Here is an 18,905-nt window from a genome sequence, read left to right on the forward strand (position 1 = left end):
GTTTATTCAATTTTACCAAATGCGAACATGGCTATCATAATGACTTTAATCTTGTAGTATTTTCAAGTCTTTGCCATTTCAGTCAACAGTCTGTGATCATATATTGTGGTAATAATCAGTTAGGCTACATATTCATATGGCTCACAATAAACATCAGAATCATTTAATAACGCTTTCGCTTGGGAATTCACTAAATAAATAAATACAACGACTGCATGAATGATTGAATACAGAAATAAAGAAATAAATGGATGGATGAATGGGTGAGTGTTTGGATGAATGAATGAATGAATGAATGAATGAATATGTGAGTAGATGGATGGTTCGATGAATAAATGAATAAATGGCTTGATGGATGGCTTGATAGATGGATGGAGAGAAAAAAAGAAAGAAACAAAATAAATTGTTTTGTTCAACGACACTACTAGAGCACATTGATTTATTAATAATCGGCTATTGGATATCAAACATTTGGTAATTATAACATATAGTATTAGAGAGGAAGTCCGCTACATGTTTCCATTAGTAGCAAGGGATCTTTTATATGCACCATCCCACAGACAGGACAACACATACCACGGTCTTTGATATACCAGTGACGTGATGCACTGGCTGGAACGAGAAATAGCCCAACGGGAGCACCGACGGAGATCGATCCTAGACCGACAGCGCGTCAAGTGAGCGCTTTACCACTGGGCTTCGTCCCACCCCAGAAAGAGAATAAGAATGAAGTTTTTGATAAACTCACATGTCCGTTTTGATCCAGGTTGTTGTTAGTCAGCTTTAACTTGTGAAACGTCGTCGGCTGTTTCATCCAGTGGGCACCGGAAGCTGGAGAGTCAGGGTGGATGTACAAACGACCGGGCATGTGCGGTTCGGCTTTTCCGGTGACAACCCATTCCGAATTGTGGTACTTGTAGCGACAATCGTCAACCGGCACTATGTCCACTAGCAGTATGTACTTGGCATGGGGGTCAAGACCATCCATGCTGCATTTGATGGTTGGAAACATTCGTCTAAAAGAAAAAGAAAAAAAAGATATGAATTTATTACGCATTTAGTTGTACGTAGTTAACCATTTAGAATAGAATATTAGCATAAATGTTGTTACTTTTACACACCAATCTCCAACATCCTTTGACTATAGCCGCTAATAATAATATGTCATATACAAATTTAGTATTCTCCATTTTAACACTCAGATGCGGGGCACTATTCCACTATTGTTTTTATTGCAAAGTATTAAAAACAACGATCATCGTCTATTGGATGAGAAACATTTGGTACACGTAGTTTTTCATATAAGAAACCTGGTACATTTTCCATTAGCGGTGCACCAAAGACACCATGCAATTAGGTTGTTTTCGCGTATGCTAAAAACCGTGTGATTAAATATCTCATTATTATTAAATACTTCGATTTATTTTAACAGTTGTGCATGGTCTGTACTCCCCATTCTTACAACTGAAGTGTTTAAAAGTTGCTAAAAATAAAAGAGCATTCTTTGACGCCATTTTAAAACACACTTCAAGGTAATGAAACTTTTTTTTTAAGCGCTAATATTAGCTAATATACACCAAAAGTTTACATTTAGTCCGGGTATTAAGCCATCCGCAATGAAATAGGTTGAAGGACTTGAATATTATGGAAAGGCGAGATTAATGTTGTAATTGCCGAAACTAAGTGTTTTACAGTTGAGCAGCCGATATTGCAGCTCTAAAATATATATTCAGAATTCAAATTGATGTATTAAACTTTAAAGTACACGTACTTTCTTGTTTTTCGGAACTCCTGTAAAGTAATGGTTTTAAGACTCCCCTACCTCAGCAGTATCATAAGACTCTGGGGAGACTGTTTAGTAGGGACTATTAATTTAAAAATATAATACAGTATACATACAGGTATACTTATTTATAGTTATCTATATCTGATTATTATATACAAGTTTAAGCCAGAATGAATATATTTTTTTAAACATTGCTTGACATGCAAGTAATTATTTAAAACTGAAATATGGGCGCTTATAGACGCATCAACAATTAGTCGATTTGTATATTTATTTAAAGGCTTAAGGTAGATGTTAATTTCTCTTTGTGGCTCACATCCTGGTATCAAGCTGATACAAGGCTTCTTTATTCCGAACCTACGAACACAGCAAATGATGATATCTGACGACAGTTTTAACACCACCGCCGCGTACAGCTGGCGAAAAGTATTTCCGTGTGTGTATTGTATGCTTAATGATCGGCGTTTCGCTCTCGCAGTGACGTCAGAAGGGTGCTATGTTAGGTGCAACAGATTTTGTTGTATCTATACAAGTTTCCGCGAAACCTGTCACACTGGGTTTGAACTTGTACGCTACATCTGTTAGGTCGTACTTTAAACAAGAAGCACCGTCCAAAATGTGTAAACGGAGCGCTATTTTTAATAGGCGGCGTCACACTATATTATGTAGCTGACTTCCGCGTCTTAGTTACAGGTGTGTCGACAAATTTGTAAGGGGAAAAAAAAACAGCGGCTCCCATTGGTTAGTATTAATAAACCAGAAACTACCGCAATTTACTCTTATTCATGGTGCTTGTTATTGAACTGAAACCGTTTCCAGGATAGTGTGTTTAGGTCAAGTGTAAAAAAGAAAAGAAAAGAAGAAAAAAGATAAAAAAATTAAATGCGAGTTTCCGGGAACCCGACTCTACCTAAAAAAAAAGGAGTCGACCTTAAGGGGTTTTTTCTTCTTTTTTTGGTATGAAAAGAATAAAAATGTAGTAAATAAAATAATAATAATAAATAAATATTTAAAAAAGCAGACTACCTGATAAAAAAATATATTATTATTTTATTTATTATTATTATTATTATTTATTTATTTATTATTATTATTACTTCTTTTTTTTCGCGGGGTGGGGGGTGGGGTGGCGTGGGGGTGAGGAGCACTATTTTGTAGGCCTGAATATAAGCAATGATATAATTATCATCATCATCATCATCGTCATCGTTGTCGTCATCAATTATTTGAACAAAGATGGAGTTTCCCCCTCCTTTCCCCCATAGCTCTTCGCCCTTATGTATACACTTAGTTAAAACTGTGCGGGTAATTTATCACACATACGAGATTCTTTACAGTGAATTTAAATACATATATCACCTTATCCTTATATACGAGAAGACCACCTCGTAAAAAGCGGGGGGAAAAAGAAACAAAAAGGAAAAAAGAAAAAGAACCACAAAAATCACCCAATAAAACTCCAATATCTGATTTCAAGACGGTAGCATCAAGACCCCAGTGACCGTCAAGCGCGCGTAACAAAAGCATCTGTCCATATCAGGTTGTGGGCGTGACAATGACATCACGGTGGGAGGTAAATTAGCATTATACAAACCTTGTTATTTCACGTTTTAAAAGAAGTCAAAAGGTAGAATCCTGTAATACTTTGTAATGTATTCAGTTGCGAACGCGTCGGCGAGGGTAGGCACGCGTCTGGCGGGCGGAAAAGGCGACAGATTTTACAATCCCTGTAAAAACATAGTCAGCTAAGTGTTTTGTCGGTGAAAAAGTAGGCGTAATGCGAAACGAAAATTGGTCCGAGGTGACTGACAACTTCATAATTAACGGCCTGGGGGATAAACGGGGGGAAAATACTTCATATTGAAAATTAGAATTCGAACATTCAATTAAGTAACTGCAATCTGTTTGTTTTTGGCTGCGTTCGAGCGACTTGAAGAACGTCCAGAGTAGAGTCACATTTTGTTACCTTTAACCAAATGATCACGTTGACGACGACGACTACAATGACGATACTATAAAATTGACATGGGCGGATCCAGGATTTTATAAGGGGGGTGGGGGGTCCGCAAAATTCTAAAAGGGTCAATTTCAGTTTGTCGAAGGCAAATGAGCCTAGCTCCCAAAGAGTTCGAGATCTGTAGGAGAATTCGGGACATGCAATTTCGAAATAAAGTAAAAGTTTGTTTTGTTTAACGACACCACTAGAGCGCATTGGTTTATTAATCATCGGCTATTGGATGTCAAACGCTTGGTAATTTTGACATATAGTCTCAGAGAGGAAGCCCGCTACCTTTTTTCCATTAGTAGCATGGGATATTTTATATGCACCGTCCCACAGACAGGATAGCACATACCACGGCCAATAATGTACCAGTCGTGGTGCATTGGCTTGGACGAGAAATAACCCAATGGGCCCACCGACGGTCGAAATAATAAAAGAAAAAAGAAAGAAATGTTTTATTTAACGACGCACTCAAGACATTTTATTTACGGTTATATGGCATCAGACATATGGTTAAGGACCACACAGATATTGAGAGAGGAAACCCGCTGTCGCCACTTCATGGGCTACTCTTTTCGATTAGCAGCAAGGGATCTTTTATATGCACCATCCCACAGACAATGCTTGCTTTAATAAAATGTTATTTTGTGTGAATTAGAAGTTAAAAAACCCCAAAAACTTCCGATCCCTCTCCCTGTGATCAAGTGTGGATTGTAGTACAACAAAACAACAACACAACACCAAAACAAGAACCAATACAATAATATACCTATACAGTATATTGTAGATCTACGATACATTTATTACGTGTTCATTGTGTAACAATAATTGTTAAAATTTATTTAAATACCTTTCCATTCCGTTTCCTTTAAATGTTTATATCTATATATTATTTTTTATAATTATTAATTTAATTAAGAAATGGTGTCTAATGGCATTTTTTTTTTTTTTTTTTTTTTTTTTTATCAGTTTATATTACTATCATGGAAAAAATGGGGAACGGCTAAGCATAATGGGGAATATATGAGTAGGTCTACGTACTATGATGTAAGCTAATTTAAGTTTTGAACTTCATATGAAATTACATGAACGTATGTCACACCAAATGTATGCAATGAAAAATACGATAAAATTAAACCATGACATTGTTGTGCTATGCTATCCTGTCTGTGGGATGGTGCATATAAAATATCCCTCGCTACTAATGGTAAAATGTAGCGGGTTTCCTCTCTAAGACTATATATACAAATTACCAAATATTTCACTTCCAGTAGCCGATGATTAACAAATCAATATGCTCTAGTGGTTTCGTTAAACAAAATAAACTTTAACTTTTGTCGTGCTACTTTCTGGAGTCATAATAATAATGACATTCTTTGAGGGGGTCACCTGTCCTCCCGCCAATTTGTGGAGGATACGGCCGTAACTTATCAAAAAGCTATATCGATGCAATCGGAACTAATGTGAATAACTTTATTTTGGTTTTGTTTTATGAATCGATAAGACACGGACACTTACAATAAAATCATAAAAATGCACCGATAATTTATTTCTCCGTATATCCGATATTCGCAAGTGACAACTTTGGCTTTCGCTGCCTGTGACACGTGCGTTGAAAATCATTTTTAGAATCTCTTTGTTATCAAGCCGGATCCTAACAAAGTCATCATACACTGTTGACATTAAACAGTATGAAAATAATGTACGTTATCTGTTTGCCTAACCACTGGCGAGTGAGTTGTATGAAAGCTCCGCATGACACGAGATCCATTGCAACAGCCGGCCACGTCATTAAAGCAATCAATTAGAAATGGTGCCGAGGTGAAGGTGTGACGGCCAGGTGTGCTACAAAACGCAGCTACGTCAACAGGTAGCACTAGCAGGTACCGCACCGACAGTAGTTCGTGTTAAAATAGACAAAGCGATTAAATATTGAAAGAAAATAATTTTTTAATTTTTTTAAAAATACATAATATTACAAGAATCGAAATATTATCGTCCCGACCGGTTTTTACCGGTTAATATTATCAATGGCCGGTCGGACCGGCATTTATTTTACGTTTATATTCATACATAGTTTCGAGCCGGCATAATTTGTAGCTTGCTGGACCGAATATCCGGTGGAAATTTCAGCTGATTTCAACTCATGTATTTTATAGTTAACAATAATATATTCCTTATTAAAAGTTAATCAACAATCAATTAACTATGAAAATGAAATAATATATCATTTGAGAATATTGTTAAATATTGCGAAATAATAAAGTTACATCTTGAATACAGCTTATTGTTTAGAGTATCAGTCCCTGAATGTCGAATGATGTACACATGATACACTCCTCAGTAAAAGGTAAGCAGTAATTAGTTAACTATAAAAAAGAAATATATCACTTGAGAATATGCGCGCTACTGACCCTAGTCGGGCTGCTTGTGCGCTCTTGCCAAGCGCGGGCGGTTCCATCTCCCACCCACCCATGCCCCTTTCCTGTCTTGGACGGAGGAGTCGGCGTAAGTCGACATCTGCGCCCATAATAGACGTGCACTACTACAACAGCTTGCTCTGAATGTACACGTTAAAACCTATGACCTGACCTGACCTGACCTGACCTGACCTGACCTGATCTGACCTTGAGAATATTGTTAAAGGGACTATTATGGGTTTCAACCATTGTACCATATATCTATATATCTCTCTCTATATATATACATGTATATATATATATGTATATGTATGTGTATATATATATATATATATACATGTATATATATATGTATATGTATGTGTATATATATATATATATATGTATATGTGTGTATGTGTATGTGTATGTGTATGTGTATGTGTATGTGTATATGTATATGTATATATATAGATATAGATGTGTATATATATATATATATATATATATGTATATATATATATATATATATATATATATATATATATATATATGTATATATATATATATACACACACACACACACACACACACAACGAACATCACATTTTGAATACAGTTTATTGTTTGAATATCAGTTTCTGAATGTCGAATGGTATACACATGATATTCCCCTCATTAAAAATTAAGCAACATTCGAAGACAAATTTAATGTGTTTCTTGTCGTTCTAATGTTTCTAATAGTTAGATTTGATTTTACTTCTTAATATAATTGTTTCGGTATGTGCGAAATTATTTCGAGGTAAAAATTTAATACAATTTGAGCTACTATAAACATTAGAATATCAAAAAACATATTGTATACCCAGACACTGACATTTTAAACAGGAAAATATATTTAATATGTACTTTTAGTTACTAAAAATGCTGTTAACTGAAAACATGTTACTGACTGCAATCTCAGAACAGCCTCTTTAAAATAATTTGACGTGTTATTAAACCTTGACTCAAACATTACACTGACCATACTACGGGTTTTGTTAGAATTTAATACCATATTTAGTCGTTACTAATAACATTACAATCATTTTATTTGGTTGTTGCTAATATGTTGCAACAATTAGTGTTAATATGAACAAACACAAAACTGATCGTTTCAGCTATTTTCTATATTTCAAAATAACTGTTTACGTTATTAGTTAATATTGAATCAGTCAATATTGTTTAAAATGGCTTGTATTAATGTGTGGAAGAATGTAAGAATTGACCCATTCGGCTACTCACGGAAAAAGCCGAACCGCAGGATGGGGATTCCACTTAGTTCGTGTTTTAATTTTCCGAAGAAAGAGTTCGTTTGTTATTTCATAATATTTTATATTGATGAAATAGTTATACTTGAAAATATACAAATTGAATGTTGAGAAACTCGTTTTTGTGTTTTTTAAATAATATCACTTGACAATTTTATCATTATTATTAACATTGTTCCTAAAATGGTAAAAAATGTGCATCCCTGCCCCCTCCCACTAAGCGCGACCCTGTTATATATAATATAAAATCATCTAATTGTTATGCTTTAAATCTTGATTTAATTATGTCATTAACCACAAACTCCGAATAAACGTAAATAATAATTACAGATTAGAATACATAATCCTTTGTTCCTGTGAAACATATGTAAATAAAATCGCATGAAAATGACATCAAACTGCGAAAGTGCAAACAGGTTTGTTTTCGAAATGCGTTTTTATGAATAATTTCCTCCCGTGATCCTATCTGCAAGCGCGCGCAGGCACGCGCCAAATTAGCTCGCGGGAGGGAATGATTGGTGATGAGATGTCTGACACGTGACCCAGCCACCAGCCGTTAAACTGCAGAACCGGATTTTGCAAGCAATAACCGAAATGTCACAGGTGCGCAGTAAACCTATCTTGCTTATTAATACAATGATTTCCGAAAACAGACAACACAAAACTGCGATGATTACACGAAGACATTACAGGCATCTGTTCCGAACGTTCTTCACGCCTTATGCATTCTAATTTAAAAACATCAATGACAGTTTATTTTGTCCCGTGATTACTGGTATTTTATAGTTTAGTTTATTAAAAATACCTTTTAAAACATGTATGGCCCGCATGGGTTTCCGCACAGTTTGGTTTGTTGTGCATGTAATTCAGCGACAGCAAAAAGTTCGTTTGTCTATTAATTTTTTTCAGTCCTAACGGGATGGTCATTTTGAAATTAAAACGGAGAATTCGACATTTGTTTATAACAAGAGAACAGCGACGATGTCTGATTTTAAAACCCCAAAGTATGCCTCGTGGGTGCTTGAAACTTAATTATGTTTTATCCGCCAACAGAATGTTATCAGGCGCGTATGCGGGAGAGGGTGGTTCCGGGTCAAACCACCCTGCAGAAAGCAAATTTTCTTTTTGAATTCCCCCCCCCCCCCCCAAGAGAACACGACCCGAAACCCCCGCCTAGAGTCCTTCGCTCGCCAGTTTAGATCTGCCTGCATACCCCCCCCCCCCCCCCGCCTGTCTTATATTATTATTTTTCTACTTTTCCAATTACCGATATATGTTATACATCATAACATTTGGCTTCCAGATCACAGAATGCACCGTAAATGGAATGTGTTAAATAATTAAAGCAATTAATAACAATGCTTTGAGCATACAATTTACAAAAGGTAATGTAAAATCGAAATTGACAATTTGTATTCTAGTGGTGTCGTTAAACAAAACAAACTTTAACTTTGTCTTCTGTAAAACATAACGTGCATAAATACACACCAATAAACGGCCGCAAACTAACGACCTTTTAGTTGTTGTTGATTTTATTTCTCACTGAAAAAATATTTCTCCTGTATATTTACAAATGCATAAATATTTATAGGAACCAATTGGCGAGGCTCCTGTCCCAGACATAGCGGCTCCGTTACAATAAATATACCACAACCAGCCATTGAGACCCCATTAACAACCCCTGTTTACAATAAGGTGTGTGTGAAAATAAATATTGTTCTAAAAAAAGAAACGAGTTTATTTGATAAGTGAATAAATGTTTGGACACTTAAAGTTAGAGTGTGTTGGGTGTTTTAGACTGTAGGGCTTAGAAACGGTTGTAGGTATTGTGGTGGAGCTGCCATTAAATATTTTGGGGTAGGGTATTTATAGGAAGCGGCATTTCTTTGGGTGAAGTGTTTGTTGTGGTAGGTTATTTATGGGGGCAGTGGGCATTTTGTGAGTGTTTTGTTTAATGACACCACTAGAGTACATTAATTTATTAAACTTTTGGTAATTTTGACATAATAGTCTTAGAGAATAAACCCGCAACATTTGTCCATTAGTAGCAAGGGATCTTTTATATGCAGCATCTCACACAGGATAACACATACCACGGCCTTTGATATACCAGTCTACCAGTGTACGGGGATCGATCCCAAACCGACCGCGCATCAAGCGAGCGCTTTACCGCTGGGCTACAAACCGCACAGCATTTTGTTGGAGTGGTGACATTAGTGGGGTCGCATTGTTTGTGAGGGTGGGGTCATCTGTGGAGGAATATGATAGTTGTGCGGGTGTGGCGTTCATAGGGACTGGGGATTAATTATTACTCTTTATTTCTGGTAAAGTCTGATGCAGTGCCCCACTTGCTTCAACTACGAGATAAATTGGGAGGGGGTGGGGGGGGGGGGGGGGGTGGGGTGTGCACGTATAGTGGATAATTCATCAGTAATATTATATAATTGGTTGCAAATCATTAAATACATTTTAGAGTTAGTTAATGTTATTAGTAAGGCTCACTGTCTCCCGTTGTGATTTTTTTTTCCAGAACTGCTCTATGTTAAAAAATCTGCGCAATCATAGAAATCTCCAGAGGCTTGTCCAATCAACAGTGTACTCGAGTGCCACGTGATCGGGCACGAGCACGCACGTGCTGCTGTTTGCAAGCAAACGCCACGAGGACCTATTAACATCGTAATTGCGTTATATACGTTCACCACAAAATAGCACACGCTTCTAACAGTAACTTAACTGTTAAAACAAAAAACTAATAAAATTAAACTGATCTCTTTTGTGCCTGCGATTTCAAAATGGGCAATTTGACGACACAATAAAGTAATTAATTATTCCAGTTTTGACTTTTATCATTTAATACTTTAGTTAAAAAAAAAAATGAAATCATTAATCGATTCCGTTTGGCTCAATCGACTGTTGTCCTGTCGACTGTTGTCGGTCCTGGGACCCGTTTTAGAAGCGATCTTAACGCTAAGATCACCTCATATGCATTACTACCTTATGCGCTTAAGGTGATCTTAGCGCTAAGATCGCTTCGTAAAACGGGACCGGCATCGGTGGCGCAGTGGTTAAGCCATCGGACTACAGGCTGGTAGGTACAGGGTTCGCAGCCCGGTACCGGCTCCAACCCAGAGCGAGTTCTTAAGGGCTCAGTGGGTAGGTGTAAGGCCACTACACCCTCTTCTCTCTCACTAACCACTAACCAACTAATAACTAATCCACTGTCCTGGACAGACAGCCCAGATAGCTGAGATGTGTGCCCAGGACAGCGTGCTTGAACCTCACTTGGATATAAGCATGAAAATAAGTTGAAGTGCACGTAAAACGGGACCCTGGACAAACAGCTCATGCAAACATTTTGAACCTTAATTGGATCAAGCATTCAAATTAAATACATTGTTAGTTTTCGAGATAGCACAGTTCCAGTACATGATGCCCGTTCTAACTTCAGAGCTTTTGTCCACAGACAGGTTGGCACATGCCATTGTGTTTGTCATAAACCAGTCGTGGCGTACTGCACAGGACGATAGGCCGAAGTGACATTCTTCCCAATCTGCGTTTCCTTACAGACAAGGCAACACATACCACAGTTGTGGATCACCAATCGACGTATTGTATGTACACAACTGCTGTAATTAAGAAAATGTCCACGGCAAAAAAATAAAACATGCAGTGGAAGACAAATCAAATAGTCTCAAGCAAAAAAAGAAGAAGCAAAAATGCCGTGGAGAATTAAAAACTCCGCCAATCTGCACGGCATTGTCGATAGCACTTGCAGGGGCTGAATACAGGAGCGCAGTGTCCTTCAGCTTTACAATGCATGACATGAACAAAGATGATTTGTAAGTAGAATAAATGATGTAAATATATCTTACCTTCCAGTCTTCGTTATGATCATCTCCGTTCCTATGCTGTGAAACTTGGCCCAGAGGTCAAGGTTCTCCAGCGTTATCTTTATATTCTTATCCATTGTCTCCCCGTGGCCCATTCCGGAAGCCAGCATCCGTTTGGGGTCAGGCGCCGAAAGATGCGGGTAGGCTCCAAACTGCTGGCTTGGTCCTGAATTATAAAAAAAAAAAAATTGAAAATGAAAATAAGAAATAAGAAAAGTAAACAATGGAACAACAAAAAAACAACCCTAATACCTCACAACAATCCACAAACCATTAAAAAAAAAAAAAAAAAAAAAAAAATATATATATATATAAATAATAATAAGCTGGAAAAATAAGAGACAATTTAAAAAACCCAAACCGTTGTAATGATAATATAAATTCTAAATATTAAAATAAACCTATTACTTACAAGTAGTAGAAAATATATATGATTAAGAAAAGAAACATGCATTTGCCCTATGCCTACTATACAAATTCTTGATTTATTTTTTCCGGACTAAGCTTATTAAATATGTTTTCTTGTTTAGAATATCAGTGTCTGTATATCCAATGTGTTTGTGGTCGTGTGCTGATGTCTGTAGCAGTCATTTTTCTTTTTACTTCATAATAGACAGTATATTCGTTCGTACTTTCGAAATTATTGGCAGGTTAAATCCGGTTTGGGCAACTACGATGATTAGGACAACAAGAAACACCTTGTTTATACAGATACTCGTATTCTAAACAGATAAATATTTTTAATATGTAATTTTAATCATCAAAAAGGATTTTACAATGGAAGCAAACGCAAAATAGTTCATTTAAAATCGTTGGTATTTAAGTATTAAATTATCAAAATCTTCATGACAAGAATACACCTACACTAAAACTCGAATGTTCTTTTCAGGACTGAACATATGTGTACGGAACATATAAGCTCATAGAAAACCATATTTATGTTGAAAATGATTAGAAAATTGCGATGATTTTGTTTTTAAATGTCATAGGTACAGAGACATTTTAGTTTTTTTATTCATGCAAAATATAATCAAACAGAAGAATTGTTACTTTTAGATTGTTATTTATAAGATTGGATAAGCAATCAACTGACCGAAAAATACATTTTAAAGTGATGTTTCATTTGGCCTAAAAGGGAATCCGACCCAGCCTAACAAAAAAAAAACAAAAAAAAAGTTTTTAGCCCAAGGTGGGTTTATTCAATGTATTATTATTATTTATTTATTTATTTTAGTTATTATTATTAGTTTTAATTTGGTATTTAAAGAATTTATTATACATTTAACAATGACTAAGAATTTATATTTCTGCTTCAATACTAGACTGTTTTAATATTCATATATTGGTGTGCATATTTAAACCGTACACGGCACAATACTCTGCTGCAATACATAATTATTATTATTTGCAATAAATTGACGATTAAATACGCATATCACTTCACTTTTTATTACTACGTATCGACGGCATCTGCGTTGATAGTGTTAACTTTCCTTCTTGAAACAGATAAATATTTATACAAGTTTCGAGGAAAATATGAATATTTAATGTTTTGGAGATTACTTTTTGGGGGGTGGATTGGGGTCGGGTATTGTCGTGTTTGCACTTTAGTAAAAGTAATTTTATATTTCGTGATTATGTTAAATAAGCAATTGTATATACTGATTTATCTTTGCTCGTATTATTCGGTTAAATACCACAGCGTTTCCATGTATCAATTCAGTTTGAACGCATAACTATAACTCGAAATATAAAACAAAACTGTTCAAAATTATATATTTAATAAAATAAAAAAAACAAAGACAGTATTTGTTCTATATTAATATATTCCACTTTACCATCAATTTTATATAGTTCCAGAAATTATGGTATTTGTAATAATAATTTTCCTTGTTGAAAGTAAAATGTATTAAAGTGTTTAAATAATGATTAAAAATAATTTGTTTATATCTACACGCATGATATGAGTTTGTATATTAAGACCAGATTTTAAATTATTCGATATTGAAGCAAATAGCATTTATATCAAACTCTGATGGAAACAAAAATTAAATAAAACATTTCAATGATGTTAAAAACAAAGTTGTTACTTTTACACGTAACAGTGTGTTATTTAACAAATTGACTGATTTTTTTTTTATGGATAAGTTCTGTTCGATACTGAAACAAAAGACGCACGGTATTATAAGGTATAATATTGGAAGCAGCAAAAGGCAGTTATGTCAATTTCTCCTCGACACGTTATGCACGTGCATTATTAATAATCTTAGCATCGAGCGTTATGCGAATGATCTGCAATGATCGTGAATCATTTATGATGAGAAAATGAAACACAAGTTGTCTTGTAATTACTCATTTCTCAAGCTTTGTTCCTTTGGGCAGTTCGGAAAATAACAATAGTGGAGACAATACATAGAATTTGTGTTTAAACAATGTGATTCTGTTAACATTTACAATATATTTCTAGCAATAACAATATACCCCACGATACATAGAATTTGTGTTTAAACAATGTGATTCTGTTAACATTTACAATATATTTCTAGCAATAACAATATACCCCACGATACATTGAATTTGTGTTTAAACAATATGACTTTATTATATTTACAATATATTTTCAGCAAATAGAGCAGGCACAGGAAAATAGTTTTAAATGTTTTTGTTGATGTAAAAAGGACTAGAAGATTTCAAAAATGGTTTGAAAAGAAGCGCGATACCCGAGTTTCTTCACAACATATTTATCATTTAAAAATGAATGAATGAATGAATAGATTAATAAATGAATAGATGGAGAAATGAGTGAATGAATGAAAGAAAGAAAGAAAGAAAGAAAGAAAGAAAGAATGAATGCATGCATGAACGAACGAATAAAAATTTATTCTGTCACAATTTATTTTTAACTGGATTTGCATTTTGCAATGTCGTAACAATATGCATATAAATAAAATAAAAATTAGTTTGTAGTATGCAAAATGAGAAAGAAACAAACTGTCCTACAAAGAATTTTGTTAATTAATACTGGACTAAAATTGCTATACGCGAGAAGAGCTTGCAACGACTTGAAGACTACCGGCATGTTTAAAATGATTACATTTAAATAAAATGTTGGATCCTTTAATTAAATTAATTTATTCAATTTCCTTAATAAATTGTAACATTTAAATATACAATAATAACTTAGTCGAAATATTTGTGTAAATGTATTTCTTTATTAAAATCACAATTGTGTAAATAGAATCAAATTTAAAAACAAATTACACTAACAGTAAATATTAACTAACGTCTGCAACAGAATCCAAATTTAACAGCAACGACGGCGACAAGTTATTAATTTTTATTTCTTAAAACCCCCCAACAAAACCCCAACAAAACAAAACAACCCAACAACATCTCTTATTTGTATTAAACACTTTACTTCGACAGTTAAAACCCAAAATAAAATTAATATAATTTAGTTTAATGTTCAACTTATTCTTAAAATTAATGTATTACGTATTTTTAAAATACAATATATTAAATATTGAGTAATTATAATAATATAAATATATCATGTAAGAAATATACACATTTGTCTTTTAAAAATAAAATGTATCTATTGACATACCTGCAAGAGACATCGGATCGTGTGCTGGGTGCATAGGGAAGCCGAACGAAAAGGCCTGTGGGGTAGGCATCAGTCCGTGGGAGAGGGGAAACGCACGTGCTCTTTGGCTCAAAATATCGTCTTCGTACATGTTTCCCGAGCTTGGGGGATATTTCTGCAATAAAAGCATAACTGCAGCGTTATAAACCGAGAGAAGAAATAAACACCTGGCTTGCGAGAAGAAATGTAGCTGTTTGGGCGATTGGAACAATTATCAATAGTTATTACATCCTGATTGGGTTTTACTGTCACGTAACATGACGAAAATCGCCGATTCTCCGTGTATGCCAATCACCCACCAGCGCCCACGTGAGTCGAGCGCGTGATACATGAACAGGTGCTCGAACGCGCATGTAGCTGTCAATCATTTTCTTGCGGTTCATTGGCGCGCGCAAAGGGGCGGCATTATTTAAGGCGAGTAGTGTTTTGCTTTCTGTTGTCTGTTTTTTTTTACATAAACAAAATAACTGGAAATGTCTACTCGATTAAATAGTATAGCTTGCCATTGAATTGTGTTTGTTTTATAAATTTTGGGCTGTTGTTCTTTAAGTGTTAATACAACAAAACAAATTGAATCAGCTATCGCAGAAGAAGATTATGCTAAATTAAACTTAGGTGTGGTTAGCACGATAAAGACTAAAATAAAATTTAGTCTTTGGGCTACATATCACAAAATATGCAAAGAAAACGCTAGCATACAAGAACGATTTGTGGTGAAAGTTGACAAATATTTCAACTTTGATTATCAAGTTTATAACTCGGGTAAGACATTTTAAAATTTGTTTAATGCACTAATATACTTTATTTTATATGTATTCAATAGCAAATTATATGAAACCTAATAAATAATTTCTAAATATATTTTAATCAGCATTTTAAAAAGATACTAGTTTAGTTAAACTGATTTTTAGTACCGTTATATTTTCATTGGAGTTTCTTGTAACTTTATTATTATTTTGGCGTGGGTTTTAAGCTCAAACGTATCATTTTATAAATAAAATTTATTTATTAAAGTTTTAAAGTATTCTTTACTTTTTACTCTTGTCTGTTTTATTTCATTTTTAGGTGTCGTCATGTTAAAGAAACATATGCCATAGGCAGGATTTTAGACGAAATATATATATATATATATATATATATATATATATATATATATATATATATATTTTCCCTTCATATTTTGATCACTCTCTTTGTGTAATATTTACACCCCCCCCCCCCCCTCCCGTGACCGTAAATTAAAATCGCGTACTTATAGTATACTTGTAGTATATACTTTCAAAAAAATATTTAATTATTTAAATACAATATTAATAAACTTCATTTCAGGGAAACGGAAAAGTAACCGTCTAGGCTATACCATCGGAATGTTATATCTAACTGTAAAAAGAACATACAAAGAAGATGATAAATCAGCATACATTTATTTCATTGTTTTAATTATTTCGGTAAGATTTAACCATCTATTAACGACATATAAACCTCTCTCCCATCACCATCATCCGATTATCAATTAATGTATTATCTGTTTTTATATTAAAAACAAAAATTGGGGTGTGTGTGGTGGAGTGGGGTATGTGAATTATTGAGAAGTACGTTGTAAGAATTTTAATGATGTTTTCATTTTGATTCCGTTATAACCAAAGTAAACATCCGTCTTCGGTTCTAAGTTCCGTCTTAATTAGAATGTTGCTGATTTTTCTGTCTTTGATAGAATGTTTTATTCCCTGTGAAAAAATGTTGTTTTCCCCGTCTTTAATATAATGTTTTCCCGTCTCTGATATAATGTTTTATTCGGCTTTGATATAAAAAAATTTCCTTTGATAGAATGTTTTTTTTTTTTTTTTACTTCTTTGATAGAATGTTTTTGTATGGTTCATGTTTTTGCTATTACACCGATTTAGGTTCGGTGATTGTTTTAAAATCCAAAATGTACAAATCAACTTTTTAAAAATCGCACCGCTACTCGCTGTTTCAGATAGATGCACCAATACACTGCTACACTACGATTTATTGGCACATATAAACACACAGCTTTTGTAAATATGACAGATAAAATTAATTTTCATCACCACTCCGTTCACTTCATCGACACCCTATTACTTCATAGTCACCAGTTCACTACATCGCCATCCGTTCACTACATCGTCACCCCCTTCACTTCACCATCACAACTTTACTACATCGCCATCTCTTCACTACATTACCACCCGTTCAATATATTATCGACATCCGTTCACTATATCGCTACCCGTTCACTATATTGCCACCCGTTCACTATATCATCGCTCGTTCATCATATCATCGCTCGTTCATCATATCATCGCTCGTTCATCATATCGTCACACCCGTTCACTATATCGCCTTCCGTTCACTATATCACCACCCGTTCACTACATCACCACCCGTTCACTATATCGCCACCCGTCCACTACATCGCCATCCGTTCACTATATCATCATCCGTTCACTATATCATCATCTGTTCACTATATCACCACCACTTCACTACATCATCACCCGTTTACTAAATCGCCACCCGTTCACCACACCGCCACCCGTTCACTACATCGCTGCATTTCACAGCATTGCCAAACTTCACGGAATCGCTACCCCTTCACTTCATCACCCCCTTTTATTTCATCACTACCAATTTACTACATTGCCAACCATTCACTGGCCGTCACTGCCATCTCTTCCCCTTGTAACTCTGTTTTGCTATAGTGTAGTACACAATTAAAATTGCATGAAGTCTTTAAAAAACCCCCAACTTAAACGCTTATAATATATTAATTCTATCACATTTAAATACTTAAAAGCAATAATGTTATAATATAACCATATGCATCCATTTATACACTGCATTTTATGTCAATATAACCACTGTCACATTTCAACACTAAGATAGACAAATAAAAAATGTACAGTCGATCGATGAGAAAAAACAATATAGCAGACGATAAAATAATCTCTAAGATTATGTATTATTCATGAAATTCAATTAATATTTTATTGATATAATTTCAATATTGAATTTAAAAATTTCCGATATATATATATAAAAAATAAGAAATATATATATTTAATGAACTTACGCAAGGATTGTGGGAAATTTGACAAAGAAGATCCATGGCCAATGTAGCTGTAAAAATATCCACAAGAAAATCAAGTTTGAGATCGCACACGTCGCAGTATCCGTTTTTCACCCTCGTATCAGCTTTCTGTCAGAGTTCACTCCAGTGTTGTAGCGAGGTGGCAGGCGGGAGGTTTACACCATAAGTCAGGAATACAGCACTTTTGTTTGCGCAGTTCGCGAAGCCCCGCCCACAATATTATCATAAGGACAGAAGGCTGCCCCGCACGTCCATCAAGCAGACGAGACAAGCGGGCGCCGGAAAACAAAATAAGAAGAGTGCATTAAATGTTCGACGACAAAAACATCATTAAAATGTCGATGAATGGACACGACAAAACAGTACTTACACTAACAACGGATTTACACATCTCTGCTTCAAAATAACAATAGAATCGACGGATCTACCCGCCGTGGTCTATTGTCTAATAGGTTTTAGGTCTTATTGCGTTTCGTTCTAAGCGCCGGTAGGAGACGAAAGTTGATAACATTTTCTTGCGTTGAGGAGATGCGCCGGTTAATTAGAGATAGGAAAACAGGATTATCTTCTCTCCACCGAGACCCAGCTACACACAAAATTACTTTTTGCACAATTGTATGTACCTTCTTTATTTGTTGAAGCGATTTTTTTTTCTCCAGCCAAACTGAATGTTTGGATAGTTAGAAATTCCCATGGCGCCATACGGTTTAAGAGCATTTCCTTTTTCTATTTTTTAAACATTTCTGTCAATATTTTCTTG

General features: G+C 34.8%; 1 protein-coding gene across 1 annotated transcript in view; it reads right to left on the reverse strand.

Annotated features, from left to right (window-relative positions):
• Positions 1-18,285, reverse strand: part of LOC121368355 (T-box-containing protein TBX6L-like) — a 30,314-nt gene extending 12,029 nt beyond the window's left edge. The window contains exons 1-4 of the mRNA XM_041493049.1: positions 18,128-18,285; positions 14,995-15,148; positions 11,370-11,553; positions 749-1,016 (exon numbers count right to left, since the gene is read on the reverse strand). Of these exons, the coding sequence (XP_041348983.1) occupies positions 749-1,016; positions 11,370-11,553; positions 14,995-15,148; positions 18,128-18,163 (642 nt within the window). The 5' untranslated portion in view covers positions 18,164-18,285. The remainder of the gene's footprint in view (positions 1-748; positions 1,017-11,369; positions 11,554-14,994; positions 15,149-18,127) is intronic.
• Positions 18,286-18,905: the final 620 nt, after the last annotated feature.

The sequence above is a fragment of the Gigantopelta aegis genome, chromosome 3, assembly GCF_016097555.1.
Source record: "Gigantopelta aegis isolate Gae_Host chromosome 3, Gae_host_genome, whole genome shotgun sequence".
NCBI classification, from domain to species: domain Eukaryota; kingdom Metazoa; phylum Mollusca; class Gastropoda; order Neomphalida; family Peltospiridae; genus Gigantopelta; species Gigantopelta aegis.